At 45.4% G+C, this 15,963-nt stretch overlaps 1 protein-coding gene across 6 annotated transcripts in view; it reads left to right on the forward strand.

Annotated features, from left to right (window-relative positions):
* LOC115468918 overlaps positions 1-15,963 on the forward strand; it is a 191,050-nt gene that overhangs the window by 44,933 nt on the left and 130,154 nt on the right. For 4 of the 6 annotated variants that reach the window (XM_030201069.1, XM_030201073.1, XM_030201068.1 and 1 more), the window contains exons 4-5: positions 1,499-1,609; positions 1,724-2,125. In XM_030201069.1, coding sequence (XP_030056929.1) covers positions 1,499-1,609; positions 1,724-2,125 — 513 coding nt within the window. The remainder of the gene's footprint in view (positions 1-1,498; positions 1,610-1,723; positions 2,126-15,963) is intronic. The other 2 variants (XM_030201072.1, XM_030201070.1) reach the window with 2 other exon arrangements.

Raw genomic sequence — 15,963 nt, forward strand, 5'->3', positions numbered from 1 at the left:
TTTAATTTTTTTCATGTCTTCCTTAGGAAGCATTTGTTTGAATACTGGTGAACTATTGTTATCCTATGTAGATGATATTTTACTTCTTATACCAGTACCCTGTAACATTGTGAATCATAGCTGGGCTTGCTCCAACAAATTAAAATTTAACCCAGATAAGACAAAACTCTTATAGTTTAAAAGACCCAGCATAATTGTACCTTCATCTTTGAGATTAGCAGATGGCAGGGTATTTAATGTGGAAACTGAATCATGTGTATTAGGGGTTATACTTGACTCCTCGTTATCTTATGGTGCTCAAGTTAATCATTTGTTCATAATGAGACAGTTAAGATGAATTTGGTCATTTTTTAATCAACAAACTCTCTCACTTTAGTCCAGATAATATTAAGTCATCTGGACTACTGTAATATACTCTATTTAGGGTTAAATTCCAAATATCTTAAACTTCAACTCATACAGAACAGTGCTCTAAGATTAATTTTTAAAGTAAGTTTATTAGTGTTAACAGAATATAGATTAAAATTGCATTGACTTCCATTGTCCGAACGTATACTGTTCAAGGCATTTTGTTTGCTGTTTCAGATTATTCATGGTTTTACATCTTGTCTATTAATTAGCATGGTTTCTACTACTAACAAACATTTCTAAAGCGCTACTAGGGTTACGCAGCGCTGTACAATTCAAACATATAATGATTGTGGGACCAAATGACTCTCCACCCTCCTTTCTTCAACAGTATGCGCTACATGAGGATAATTAGCACTATTTTCTTGGTTATTGTCATCCCTATAGGGAATTGTCTTCCATTAATGATTAGAGTTGAACAGAATTATTTTAAGTTTCATAAGATGTGTCGCAAGGCTAAAGCCGGTCTCCACCCACTCCACCCAAGGTGGTTTTAATTCTCCCCAGTGCAGCTGACACCATCTTGGTACACCCAAAACAATGAAATTGATAGGGCAACAATGTCTGCCTACAGGCTTCGGCCCACATAATGGGCTAGATAGGCTCATGCTGTCTCCTGTTATCAAACCTCCTTGGTACAAAGTAACAGAAGAGTTTGTCTTATGTGTAGGCCATTTCTGTCTGTAACTTTGTTTCAACTCCTCAACCTGGAGGGTATGTTGTGCATTATAAACCATTTTAAGCGTTAGTAATCCAATAGTTGATTGAAAAGGTTTACAGAGGTAAGAAAGCTGTGAAGAAATCAGAATGCCACTGCCACATCTGAGTAAACACTTTAATGTTTAAATAGTTTTCAGTACCTGGTGTACAGCAAAGACCTGTGGACTTGTCTTATTCATGATCTTCTTGACACTTAGTATTAGCTACATTCTTTAGCAAAGGATTAGTCCTTACTTATTGGGAACAGAAGATGAATTGCAGCTGTGAGATTTATGGCAGGGTAGTTTGTTACGAAAAGGAACATTTGACTAAATGGTGATGTGTTTGCCTTTCTGATCTCATATTTCATTATACTTTGTTTTAATCATAGAACAGAAAGATGATACATCAGCACACATTGTCATTGGAATTGTTATTGGTTGTCTGATAACTCTGATACTGAGTGTCATATTTTATGTCTACTATAGAGGCTTCTATGAAGGTAAATTACTTTTATATTTTATGCTGATTGGCAAAAGCAATTGTTTCTTTCTTTAATATATGGATTGAGATGAACAAGGTAAAAAAATGCATGTTTTTTTTTGTTCTGTTCCAGTATCTCCTAAAGTTTCTCAAATAAAGGTGCTATCCCGTTTTATACATAAAGAAAAGGCCAGACTAAAAATAGATGTGTCTGGCTTTACCTCTTCTACCATTCAGATCTCATGGTATAGGAATGAGGATGAGAAAGTGATTAAAAGATGGAGGAAAATTGAGAAGGCCTTACATTGGAAGAGAGAGTGCAGTCGAGATGGCCATCAATCCGGCAGCAGGCACAACTGGAAGGCAACGCTCTCTGATGCTACCAAGACAACAGACGGGACATATTGTCTCTCCAGTGAGCTCGAATTTGAGCCAGACATTGAAGAAGGGCTTAGTACAGAAATTACCTGTGAAATAATGCACAAGAAGGGTGTGAAACCAATAGTTAGAAGAATTGCTGTCACCATAGAGGGGGGTAAGTTCACCCATTTCTGTTAATTAGAGCCCAACTGAGACTCAAACCGCATGCAGACAGGTTTAGTTTCACCAGCCCCAAAAATTGTGAGTTATGTTGGATGTGGTAGATGGAGGGAGGGGCTAGGTTTCCAACCTAGGATTTCTATGCAACTCAGCCCTAATAGTTTGTTTTATAGTCTTAAAGTATAAGTGATTTATTACTGTATGCCTATTTGTAAAATAAAACCTAGATTGTTGGGCTTACGAAGGCACATTAGTGTTTTTAGCATGCACTAAAAATAAACACAAACTAAATGTAGAGACACCCATATATTTCTATGGGCGACTGGCATTTAGCACGCGTTATTCATTAGTGTGCACTAAAAACACCAGCGCGCCTTTGTAAAAGGACCCTATAGTGTGCTGGTAGATAAGGAGCAAAAGGCCCATTATCACCTCTTGCTAAGCATTACTCTCATCCCCAGTCCCTCCCTTTTCCCCCTCCGAGAGATTGCCACACTGGGACCACCAAAGGTCCATCAAGCCCAGTATCCTGTTTCCAACAGTGGCCAATCCAGGTCACAAATACCTGGCAAGATCCCAGAAAAGCTCAATACATTTTATGATGCTTATCCCAGAAATAAGCAGTGGATTTTCCCAAGTCAATTTAATAATGGTCTATGGACTTTTCCATAGGAAGCTGTCCAGACCATTTTAAACCCCTCTAAGCTAACCGCCTTTACCATATTCTCTGGCAACGAATTTCAGAGTTTAATTACACGTTGAGTGAAGAAAAATTTTCTCAGATTTGTATTAAATTTACTACTTTGTAGCTTCATTGCGTGCCCCCTAGTCCTAGTATTTTTGGAAACAGTAAGCAAACGATTCACGTCTACCTGTTCCACTCCACTCATTATTTTATAGATCTCTATCATATCTCCTCTCAGCCATCTCTTCTCCAAGCTGAAGAGCCCTAGACACTTCAGCCTTTCCTCATAGGGAAGTTGTCCCATCCCCTTTATCATTTTCATCGCCCTTCTCTGTACCTTTTCTAATTCCACTATATCTTTGAGATGCGGCGACCAGAATTGAACACAATAGTCGAGGTGTGGTCGCACCATGGAGCAATACAAAGACATTATAACATTCTCACTTTTGTTTTCCATTCCTTTCCTAATAATACCTAACATTCTATTTGCTTTCTTTGCTGCCACAGCACACTGAGCAGAATATTTCAATGTATCATCAATGACGCCGAGATCCCTTTCTTGGTTGGTGACTCCTTTTTTTTTTATATATATATTTTTATTGAGGTGTAGGACACACACACTCCAACAAAGCATATATACAGCCAGAACAAAGCGAGAATACAAATACAAAGTATAATCCTACATCATACTTCAAAACTAATAACCATGCGTGACCTTACTGTATATTCGTAATCCCCACCTGCCGCTTTATGCAAAGACATAAACATATATAAATGCAAAATGTCCTGTCCACCTTATTTTATTTTTCAACCCCCCCCCCCCCCCCATACAGACATCTCCTACTTTCCCCCACCCCCTCCCCTTTACCTACCCCTCCCACCCACTCCTGGAGGAACTTGAGGCCCCGAAGACAACACTTCATAAAGCTGCCACAGAGATCTGTACGCCTGGCCGTGCTTCTGCCCAGATGACTGAAGTCTTTCCCTTTCCCAGCGAGCCATCTGGATCATCTTTACCGTCTAGTGATGTACAGTCGGTGGGTCTCCCGCTACCCAGTTCACTAGTATAGTTTTCCTAGCCAGCATTAACGCCACACACACAAAATGCACCCCTGCTCGCTCAAGTGTGGCTCATCTCCCAGGAGCAACACCCTATAGGACCATTCAACTGGAACGTCTAGCATGCGCACTAGAACTCCCAACACACCCAACCAAAATGTATGTAATTTCGTGCATTCCAGAAAGGTATGAACAAGCGTACCCACTCTATATTTACAGGGCACTCATTTATTATCCTCCCAAAGACCCATTTGTTTTCCCTTATCCCTTGTTATAAAGGCACCATGTAGTAACTTAAATTGCATTTCTTGTAAGTTTGCACTGGGAGTCGCTTTAAACACCCACGTAAAGTATTTTGAAAGCATCTCCACAGTAAACTCTTCCCCCAGCTGCTCCCCCCACCACTTGGCTAAGCCAGCAAAAAAAGATGTCTCCCTCTGCTCCCTACGTAGGGCATACCAAACTGCAAGCTTATTTGCCTGCACGGGGAGAAGGTCGGACTGCGTGTCCTCATAGTAACATAGTAGATGACGGCAGAAAAAAGACCTGCACGGTCCAGCCAGTCTGCCCAACAAGACAACTCATGTGTGCTACTTTTTGTGTATACCCTACTTTGATTTGTACCTGTGCTCTTCAGGGCACAGACCGTATAAGTCTGCCCAGCACTATCCCCGCCTCCCAACCACCGGCTCTGGCACAGACCGTATAAGTCTGCCCAGCACTATCCCCGCCTCCCAACCTCCAGTCCCGCCTCCCACCACCGGCTCTGGCACAGACCGTATAAGTCTGCCCAGCACTATCCCTGCCTCCCAACCTCCAGCACGGTGTAGGCAGCATTGTGGGGGCGGGGCCCAAGTCCAGGGTCCTCAGTACTCCTCAGCTTAGTTACGGCCCGGATGGTGTGTGTGTGTGTGATGCAGGCTGCAGCCCAGATGTTCGGTGCTTTGCCTCTCGGGTGGGAGAGCTGTTCTTCTTCTCTGAGTGGGGTAAGGGACTGTTCTGTGGCATATGCTGTGTGCTCTGTCTCTTCTGGCTAGCTTGCTGACTGTGTGTGAGGCTGGGGATGGAAGGGTTTCACCTCCGCGACACTGGCTTTTTGCAGAAGCTATCAAACAAAGCCCCTGCTCACAGATCTGCAGACAGGAGAAGAAAGAAAGGGACGAGGGAAGCAGATAGGGAGCCCAGAACCACCCACTGCTGAGCAAACAACCCAACAGTTCCACTGACTTATTCCAATCTGCTGGCACAGGGGCTTAGTTTATGTTTAAAAAAAAAAATCTTTTCAGTTCCTTTTAAATGGCCACCTGGACAGATTTCAGAGACAGCTCCCCTCCTGGTTCTCTCTAGTAAGCAGAGAGCTACTCGTGCATGCCGTGTTAGGGGAGGGAATGGGGATTACAGACACACACACTCTTTTTTTCAGCCCATAAAATACATTTTAAAAAGGGGACGTGCTGGAAGTAAAATTCACGTTGTGGTTGTTGGGGGGGGGGGGGCAGAGCAAGATGGTCAAGATAAGGGGTCATCAAAGGAAACAAGAGTGAGACTTCAGAGAGGAGGGAAGCAAGGGGAGATGTTGGACAGGAAAGTTGAAGAAAACAGGAGATGGGTTAACTTGGTCCTATCTAGTCCATTATACGGACTTTAGTTCACCCAAAACAATAGCAAATGCTAAAGCAGTAGTAAAAGATTTTTAAAAATAAATGTGTGGTCAATCTGTAAAAAGTCTAAAGCTGTTCCAGTTGGATAGGCATTAGGAGATGGCATGGGAATTTTGAGGGATGCTCATCTTGGCATTGGTAGGTATGAGTGGGGGTTTATTGATGGGTTGGGGGAATCAGTGAGGGTGTGAAATGGATAAGAGAAGAGGGGCAAAAAAAGGGGATGAGGTTTGGGGGAAGTTTGAGATATAATGTGAATGACCTGAAAGACTGGAGAGGATGAGAGGCCCTGAAAAGGGATGGGGTACTGGAGAGGAGTATTACAGGAAGGGGATGGGTCTCTGAAGGGATTGTGTGAGGGTGAAATGGTGTTAAAAAGATGGTGGAAGAGGCAGTAGGACATGGGGTATAGGGTAAAAGATAAGAACGGCCTGGAGGCAAGGAAAAGAAGGAGAGACAGGGATGGAGATAGAGCTGGGGCTGATAAGGGAATAAGAGGCAGTGGAGGGTAGATGAGGGCTAAGAGAATGAGTACAGAGGATGGGAATGGGAGAGTAAGGAAGTGGGTGAAAGATGAAGAGGGGGATAGGAGACTGGAAAAAGACAGGGATAGAGGGGGCAATGGGAGGGAGATGGGGAAAGCCAGTAGGTAGATGAAAAGTGAAAAGGAGACTAAGGTCCAAGGTGAGAGAAAGGGGTAATGAGAGTACAATCAAATGGGTAGACAAATGCAGAGAATAGAAAAGCAGGGGGGAAAACATAAAATGAAAGATCAGTGCCAAACAGATGTAGAGAAAGAAAGGAAGACAAAGAGAGAGAAGAAATGGAAAGGCCAACCCAGAAAAGATGTAGAGAAGGAAAGGAAGACAAGAGGCAAGAGAAGAAATGGAAAGGCCAATCCAGAAAAGAATTTAGAAGACTGACACATGAAAAGAGGAAAGAGACTGGGACCAACCTAATTGTAGAAATAAAATGCCCAGACAGCAAAGGTAGAAAAGAAAACAATTATATTTAGTACTTTTTAAGGACTGAGATGTGCCTGCTTTGTGAAATGTATATATTTTTTCTATTTTTATTTTGCAAAGTACAGGAGAAAATATATTTCTGTTTTTCTTTTACTAGTATTGTACTGCTTATAGTGTCTGGCTTTCTTGGGCCAGGTGTGAAGGGGGATGTCTCCATTTCAGCTTTTGTGTGCATGTTTTTTTTTAAACGTTCCCTATTCTGTATCAGATGAGCGTCTGTCCATGTCCTCAACTGAGGTGAAGGATTCTATTAGCATGTAGTGTCTGTCTAGGAATATATAACAGTCCAACTTGTTCCAGTTTCCCAGTTGCAGGTATATTGGTGTTCTAGGGCCCAGTGTAATATTTACAGCACTGTCTTTTCATAGATGGGTTAGGGCTGTTATGGTTTGGTAAATGTGGTGCTGTAGGACTCAGTGTAATATTTATATAACACTGTTTTTTCATAGGTGGGCTAGGGCTGTTGCAGTGTGGTAAGTTTTCTGTAAATGCTTTAAGTGTCTTTGCAGGGTTTTGTGTTATTTCAGTGTCTGGCCTTATTTGAAAATAGGCTCTGGGGAAGGACTGCCTTTGGCAACCCTTGTCACCCAAATTAAAAATGCTCAGGACTAGTGGTCTCCACATCCTGTAGAGTACCACACAAACAAAAACCCATCTGATTTAAAGGGTCTAACAGTGGAAGGAGTATATGTACTGTTTCTGAGGTGATGGTCACAATCTGAATATTTTTAATTACAGTTAAGAAGACAGGCTGCCTGCTCCAGCCAGTCACAAGCCTCTGCTGGATCCCGCCTCCTGATGTAACTTCCTGTTTCCTCGTAGGCAGGATGCAGCAGAGGCAACCTGTGTTAATTATTGATGGCCACAACCACTGCACCTGAGCAAAAACATCAGCCCGCTGCCTGGCTGATACTGACTGGCGCCTATTTTAGAAAAGTCTGCTCCCCATGAGTTCAAAACCTGGCTACGCCTCTGGATATCCTGTGTATACTTACTCCATAGCTAATATCAAATCTGATCATATTATAATCACTGTTATCAAGTGGCCCCATCACCATTACCTCCCGCACCAGATCATGCGATCCACTAAGGACTAGGTCTAGAATTTTTCCTTCTCTTGTTGGCTCCCGTACCAGCTGCTCCATAAAGCAATCCTTGATTTCGTCAAGGAATTTTACCTTCCTAGCATGCCCTGATGTTACATTTACTACTACTGCTTATCATTTCTATAGCGCTAGTGGACGTACACAGCGCTGTACACTTGAACATGAAGAGACAGTCCCTGCTCGAAAGAGCTTACAGTCTAATTAGGACAGACAAACAGGACAAACAAAAGATAAGGGAATATTAAAGTGAGGATGATAAAATAAGGGTTCTCAACAAGTGAACAAGGGTTAGGAATTAAAAGCAGCATCAAAAAGGTGGGCTTTTAGCTTAGATTTGAAGACGTTCAGAGATGGAGCTTGATGTACCGGCTCGGGAAGTCTATTCCAGGCATATGGTGCAGCAAGATAAAAGGAACGAAGTCTGGAGTTAGTGGAGGAGAAGGGTGCAGATAAGAGAGATTTACCCAGTGAACGGAGTTCCCGGGGAGGAATGTAGGGAGAGATGAGAGTGGAGAGGTACTGAAGAGCTGCAGAGTGAATGCACTTATAGGTCAATAAGAGGAGTTTGAACTGTATGTGGAAACGGATAGGAAGCCAGTGAAGTGACTTGAGGAGAGGGCTAATATGAGCATAACGACCCTGGCGGAATATTAGTCGTGCAGCAGAATTTTGAACAGATTGAAGAGGAGAGAGATGGCTAAGTGGGAGACCTGTGAGAAGCAAGTTGCAATAGTCTAAGCGAGAGGTGCAAACTACTGAAGACCCATTTCTTTAATAAGGCATACCACACAGATCAACAAATATGAACATACACCACTCCTCCACATATATTCAGAATTGTTTTATAATATCTACTTGTTATACTACTATCATGCTTTTTCATTATCATGTTATCTAAGATTCTTCTGTTACACTAAATGTCTATTTTCTAATTTATTTCCACCATTCATGATGTATTGTAAGCCACATTGAGCCTGCAAATAGGTGGGAAAATGTGGGATACAAATGCAACAAATAAATAAATAAGAGCGTGGATGAGGGTTCTGGTAGTGTGCTCAGAAATGAAAGGGCAAATTTTGCTGATATTATAGAGAAAGAAACAACATGTTTTAGCAGTCTGTTGAATATGTGCAGAGAAGGAGAGGGAGGAGTCGAAGATGACCCCAAGGTTACGAGCTGATGAGACAGGAATGATGAGAGTGCTATCCACAGAAATAGAGAATGGGGGAGGAGGAGAGGTTGGTTTAGGGGGAAAGATAAGAAGCTCAGTCTTGGTCATGTTTAGTTTCAGATGGCGCTGAGACATCCAGGCAGCAATGTCAGACAGGCAGGCTGATACTTTGGCCTGGATTTCGGCTGAGGTTTTTGGTGTGGAGAGGTAGATCTGGGAATCATCAGCGTAAAGGTGATACTGAAAACCATGGGATGAGATCAGAGTACCAAGGGATGAAGTATAGATGGAAAAGAGAAGAGGTCCCAGGACAGATTCTTGAGGTACACCGACTGACAGTGGGATAGAAGTAGAAGAGGATCCACTAGAGTATACACTAAAGGTACGCTGGGAGAGATAAGAAGAAAACCAGGAAAGAACAGAGCCCTGAAATCCAGGTGAGGACAGTGTATCAAGGAGAAGGCTGTGATCAACAGTGTCAAAAGCAGCAGATAGATCGAGAAGGATGAGGATAGAATACAGACCTTTGGAACTGGCTAGGAACAGATCATTGGAGACTTTAACAAGCATTGTTTCAGTTGAATGAAGGGGGTGAAAGCCAGATTGAAGTGGATCAAGAATAGCTTGAGACGAAAGAAAGTCAAGGCAACGGCGGTGAACAAGCACGTTCAAGTATTTTGGATAGGAAAGGGAGGAGGGAGATGGGGTGATAGTTGGAAGGACAGGTAGGGTCCAATGAAGGTTTTTTAAGAAGTGGTGTGACTACGGCATGTTGAAGGCATCAGGAACGGTCGCAGTGGACAGTGAAAGATTGAGGATATGACAGATAAATGGGATGACAGTAGGAGAGATAGTGTTAAGTAGATGGGTGGGAATAGGATCAGAGGAACAGGTAGTTAGTTTTGAGGAGGAAAGACGATGTGTAGTTTCCTCTTCAGTGATTTCAGAAAAGGAAGAAAAGGAGGCAGGGGTTTGAGGGTTGAGAGAATAGACTAAGGGAAGGAGAGGTGGAGGTGACCTGGTTGAGAATTCAAGTTTAATCTTGTGAACCTTATCATGAAAGAACTCATCCAGAGTCTGGGGGGAAAGTGAAGGGGGGGTTGGAGGTGAAGGCACTTTGAGGGTTTGAGACGACGAGGGTTTGAGCCAAGGGAATTAGTCAACTGGATGTAATAGTCCTGTTTGGCAAGTAAAAGAGCAGACTGGAAGGAGGTCAGCAAGAATTTGAAATGTATGAAGTCAGCATGGGCATGGGATTTCAGCCAAAGGCGTCCGGCAGAGCGGGCACAGGAACATAGGTAGCGGATTCTAGAGGTCAGCCAAGGTTGGGGTTTGGTATGTTTTACAGAACGGGGAATGAGAGGAGCGAGAGTATCCAGAGCAGAGGAGAGAATAGTATTATAGGAAGAGACAGCCTCATTGACAGACTTGGATAACATAGTGGTAGAGAAGAGATTTGAAACATTGGAGGACAGAGTAGAAGGGTCAATAGCCTGAAGATTCCTAAATGTATTGGTTAAGATTGGACGGGACTGGGGAGGAGGGTGTTTAAGTGTGAAAGTTATCAGATGATGGTCAGAGAGAGGAAGAGTTGAGGCACAGAAACTGGAGAGTGAGCAGTTTGAGGAGAGGATAAGATCAAGACAGTGGCCGTTCTGGTGAGTGGGGGCAGTGGAGCACAGTTGAAGATTGAAAGAGGATGTTAAAGCAAGAAACTGCGAAGCATAAGAGTCAGAGGGATCATTAGCATGAATGTTAAAATCCCCAAGAATGAGGGAAGGAGATGAAGGTTCAAGAAAGAAGGAAAGCCAAGCATCAAAGTCAGTGAGAAAGGAAGTAAGGGACTTATCAGGGGGGTCGATTAATGACTGATACTCGGAGAGGCAGAGGAGCAAATAGACTGATGGAGTGGACTTCGAAGGAAGAAAAACAATGAGACTGAGGTAGAAGAAGAGGTTGAAATCTACAAGAGGGTGAAAGTAGTAGCCAGACACCACCTCCGCTGCCAACCAGACGAGGAGTATGGGAGAAAAGATAACCTCCATGGCATAGGGCCGCAACTGAAGCAGAGTCTTCACGGTAAAGCCAAGTTTCTGTTAGGGCAAGCAGATGGAGAGTACGAGAGATTAAGAGGTCATGGATGTAGGAAAGTTTGTTACAGACAGAGCGGGCATTCCACAGAGCGCAAGAGAAAGGCAGGGAAGGAGGGGGGAGGAGAGGAACAGAAATTAGATTGGAGATATCACGGTGTGACCTGCACAAATAGGATGAGAGCTGATGTGGAGTACCAGGATTGGGATTAATGTCCCCAGCGGAGAGCAGGAGAAGGAGTAAGAGAGTACAGAGAAGAGTAGGAGAGGTTCGACGACAGCAACGAAGGCGAGATGTACTCAGATAGAAAGGAGATAGTAACATATAGTAACATAGTAGATGACAGCAGAAAAAGACCTGCACGGTCCATCCAGTCTGCCCAACAAGATAACTCATATTTGCTGCTTTTTGTGTATACCCTACTTTGATTTGTACCTGTGCTCTTCAGGGCACAGACCGTATAAGTCTGCCCAGTACTATCCCCGTCTCCCAACCACCAGCCCCTCCTCCCAACCACCGGCTCTGGCACAGACCGTATAAGTCTGCCCAGCACTATCCTCACCTCCCAACCACCAGCCCTGCCTCCCAACCACCGGCTCTGGCACAGACCGTACAAGTCTGTCCAGCACTATCCCCGCATCCCAACCACCAGTCCCGCTGCCCACCACCGGCTCTGGCACAGACCGTATAAGTCTGCCCAGCACTATCCCCGCCTCCCAAGGAAATGTTTAACGTTGAGAGCTGAGAAAAAGGAAGAGAAAAAAAGAGATGGTGAGATGATGAATACAGATGGTGGACAATGTGTTCCTGGAGTGTACAGTGGTTTAATATGGAGAAAAAAAATTAGGAAGGGACAGTGCCAAGAAAAAAAAGTGTACTGGAGCCATAAGTAGTAACTGGAAGAAAAATAGGTGTAACGGCACGCGGCACCTAGAGTGGAGGCCCTGTGTGGATCGGAGTGGACCTGGGAGTCATCCCAGAGAAGGCTGTAAAGGATATGCAGATGAGCTGCAAGTCCTCCACAGCACCTGAAAGGCAGCCGGTGGTAGAGCTGGGCACCTCTCAGCTGAGGAAAGGTTTACCAGGGGTTAGGCCGAAGCTAGCATTCCTCCCCCTGAGGGTCGCCTGATCCATTTACCCGGTCAATATTGGGGTAATTGAAATCACTTCAGTATAACCGGAAACTCCTCTTTTTAAAGGACACACCTTTTAGTTAGAGAGGGCGCCTCATTAATCATAAGTCTTAAAAAAACTCCACCTGATTTATTTTCATGCTGCATATGCCATAGCACCTTTTCAAACACTCATAGGTAAAGACACAAATGCTGAATACAATGTAACGAAAAGACGTTACTTATCTTGGATGGTGAAAAAAACATGAAACTCTTCCACAAATTAATGCAGCTTCTTAATCCACTTCTGCATTATCTTCAACTCCCGACAGGGAAGCCCTGTTTGCCAATAAATGGCTGCGTCAGGGGAATATTTTTCTTAAACACCTCTAAGTAACTAGCTCGCCTCGTGTGCTTCTTCTGGCATCAAAACTGAAATGGTGGCCGGCTTCTTCCTCAACCGTCACCGCTTAAATACTTGGCGTGTGATGTCACTTTTTTATATGTAAATTTCCTATATAAAGGCTTTCCATTTCGATGGAGACATTTAAACCCATAGGAATTACAGACTGAAGTGTAAATATCCATCGCTGCTCTTTTTGCCGTAGCAAACCTCTGATGTCCCCTTTCCGCTCTGTGATTTTAATCTGCTCAACAATGATGCATTTTAATTCCGAAAAATGATGTTGTTTGTTCATACAGTGTGACGCCATGGGTCAGAGGTGTCTTGTGGCAAAGGAGGTGAGTTTCTCCGGGACATGAGGTCAACACATCTTTGAATTCATATAAAACCAGGGCTAAATCCTCCTGCTGCCTAGGGTTAATGTCCGGCTTCTTGGATTTAAAAATCTCTGTTATCTAAGGGTCTAACTCTTCCTTTTGTTCCTCCCTCAAGTTAGCCATAAGGACTGCCCTTTCATGCCAAGGTTTCATTAAATTAATGTGGTAGGTTTGCCTACGCCCTTGGTCATTTTGTACCTTATAGGTATAGGGACCTAACTTGTGCTTCACAGTCAATGGCCCTTTCTACCTAGCCGTGAATTTATGTGGGGGATCCTGAAACCATAATGAGGACCTTGTCCCCCACCTGAAACTCACATTGTACTGCACCCTTGTCATAATTTGCCTTCTGGTGCTCCTGGCTTTGCTTTAGTCTTTCTTGCGAATATTCTCCTAACTGTCTGAGATGCCAATTTAAGTCCCGCGAGTTTAAGTCTGACGTTGTGCAAGGGTGGGACACAGGGAGGGAAAACCCGAAGGGAGGCGATCTGCAGACTGCCGCTGCTGCGCTTCTTTCACACGGAGCGAGGTTGAGGTGAGGTGCTATGATTTGAATTCAGGGGGGCCTGGCCCGGTGGTGGACGGAGGGAGGTGGGCGGAAGGGGGGTGGCGACGATGACCTTGGGGGCGGGGCCCGGCCCAGTCTCTTGGCGGCCCTGATAAACCCCAGGCCAATAGAAACGATATAAAACCTGGGCTAGGGTATTTTGCACTCCTTTATGCCCCCCAAGAGGATGGTCATGAGCTAGCCGGATCACTAACTTCCTAAACGCCCTAGAAACCACTAGCTGCTTTTTCACTTCATCCCCTCCATTCCCTAGGCCATTCTCTATGATAAACCTAGGGTAGCTGTCCACCCCCCCCCCCCTTTCCTGCTTGCTCTAGGGCAAACTTTAAGGATGGGTCAGATTCTTGCTCCCTATGGAACTGGGGAAATTGCTACCTAAGAAGGCTTGGCTCTGTGGGGAACTCCTCCTCCCATTCAACCCTGTCCATAGTCTGCTTCCTGATCCTATGGGCAGCCCTCTTAAGAGCCCTACCTTTCCGGGTCTTTCAAGGTGGGGCGATTACCTCTGGGTGAAAAGGGAAGAGCTTCTCGAGGGACAGCTCCATATCCTGGTTTTGTTTCTCCTGGGCACGTGTAGTAACCAATGCCTCCTTCTCCTTCATACACTGGAAGAAAGGAGGCCAGTCACGCCCTAATAGTAATTCCTGGGGTAACCAGGGGAGGACCGCTACAGGAAGAAAATGCCTACCCGAAGGTTCCCTAATCCCCACCCGCTGCCAAGCATAATGGGTGGTAGCCCCATGGATACACTGTATAGCTACATCACCTTTATAAGACTTCTTTCGAGAGCCCCCTTTTCCCTGGATACGCTGCCATAGCCCCCGGGACATCATAGCCTGATCGGCCCCCAAATCCAGCAGGGCTACAACAGGAATCCCCTCCACGTCTACCCGCTGGGTATACCGGGGCACTACTCCCTGATCCGAGTGAGAGGCCAACCCAAACCTCCCAGGGCAATCTCTGCTGTAATGTCCTCTCCTCCCACATTTATAACAGAGCCTTTTTCTATACCCTCCCTCTGGCGCCAGAAACCTTTTCCCTTCCCCTTTTTGAACCCTAGGGAAGGGAGGCTTAGGCCCTGACCCACTTCCACCCCTCCCAGGCCCCTTATCTGGCTTCCTCATCTGCAGGGATTCAAGGAAATACTCCATGTTCTTCACTGTCTCCTCCAGGGTCCTACAACCCCTTCTAACCAAGTCCACCCTGAGCTCCCTAGGGAGGGCTTCTAAATACTGTTCGAGGATCAGCTCCCCCATTATCTCTTGCACAGTTTTAGTCTCTGGCTCAAGCCACTTCTTGGCCAGATCTGTCCAGTGCCGTAGCGAGGGTGCCTGACACCTGGGGCGCCTGCCCCCCCTCCGGAGCGCAACCTACCTTTCAGCGGGGGGGCAGGCGGGAGGGCCGATCCGCCCCCAGTGCACGTCACTGGGAGCTGCATCGGCTCTGCTGCTTCCCTGCTTTCTCTGCCCCGGAACAGGAAGTAACCTGTTCCGGGGCAGAAAGAGCAGGGAACCAGCGAGCCGACACCCCCCCCCCCCCAGCGCGTGCATCCGGGGCGGACTGCCCCACCACCCCCCCCCTTCCTACGTCACTGGATCTGTCAGTTTGGGGGCTAGAGCCCTAGGGGTTTCCCCCTCAGTCCAACAAGTTTCCCTAAATTTCCTGTGATAGGCTCCCTTGTTTAACCCAAATCGGTCCAGAATGGCGGCCTTTAATTTTACATAGTCCGCCGCCTCGTTAGGTGGGAGATTCCTAAAGGCGGCCAGGGCCTCCCCGGACAAGGATGGGGCTAGGCGTATGACCCATTGCTCCAGGGGCCACCCTGCTGCCATAGCAACCCTCTCAAAAGCACAAAGAAAATCATCCACATTTTCTGTTTCAGAGAGTTTGCCCCAAGAAAGCAAATTAAGGTTGGATGGTCCTACCATTCCCGAAGTCCCCTCCACTCCACTTGGCTCTAGGGAGAAACCTTGTCTCCTACCAGACACTCCTTCCTTCTTCAAAAAGTCTTGGAACATGTCCAGCAAGGGCTGCTACTGGGCCCTGGCAGCAGCCAATGAGTCCTCCATCGCTTTCTGGGCCAACTCCTGCTGCTTCTGAAACTGGTGGGTCATTCACTGGAACAGTTCCTTTGAGTCCATACTGCTCCCGCTCCGTCTTCCCACCTAAATAGAACAAAAAGAAAAGCACAACCCAAGAGCGGTCGCTTTGACTTGTTTCCCCTGCCCAGGATCTGCAGAACAAACAGCAATTCCTGCTGCTTTGGTATGCGCTTACCAGAAAGAGGAAAACATGCGCCTGTCAGTACCGAAACAGTACTAGTTACTCTCATGAGCAAATTCAAACAAATGATTGCAACTGGCAAGAACATACTACTTCTACAATTTGATATGTCAAGCGCCTTCGACATGGTTGATCATGGAATACTATTACATATCCTCAAGTACTTCGGAATTGGAGGCCACGTTCTCAATTGGTTCAATGGATTCCTAACCACACGATCATACCAAGTGACATCTAATTCAACTAAATCAGCCACATGGATACCTGAATGCGGAGTTTCACAGGGATCCCC

The sequence above is a fragment of the Microcaecilia unicolor genome, chromosome 4 (assembly GCF_901765095.1).
Source record: "Microcaecilia unicolor chromosome 4, aMicUni1.1, whole genome shotgun sequence".
Classification (NCBI taxonomy): Eukaryota; Metazoa; Chordata; class Amphibia; order Gymnophiona; family Siphonopidae; genus Microcaecilia; species Microcaecilia unicolor.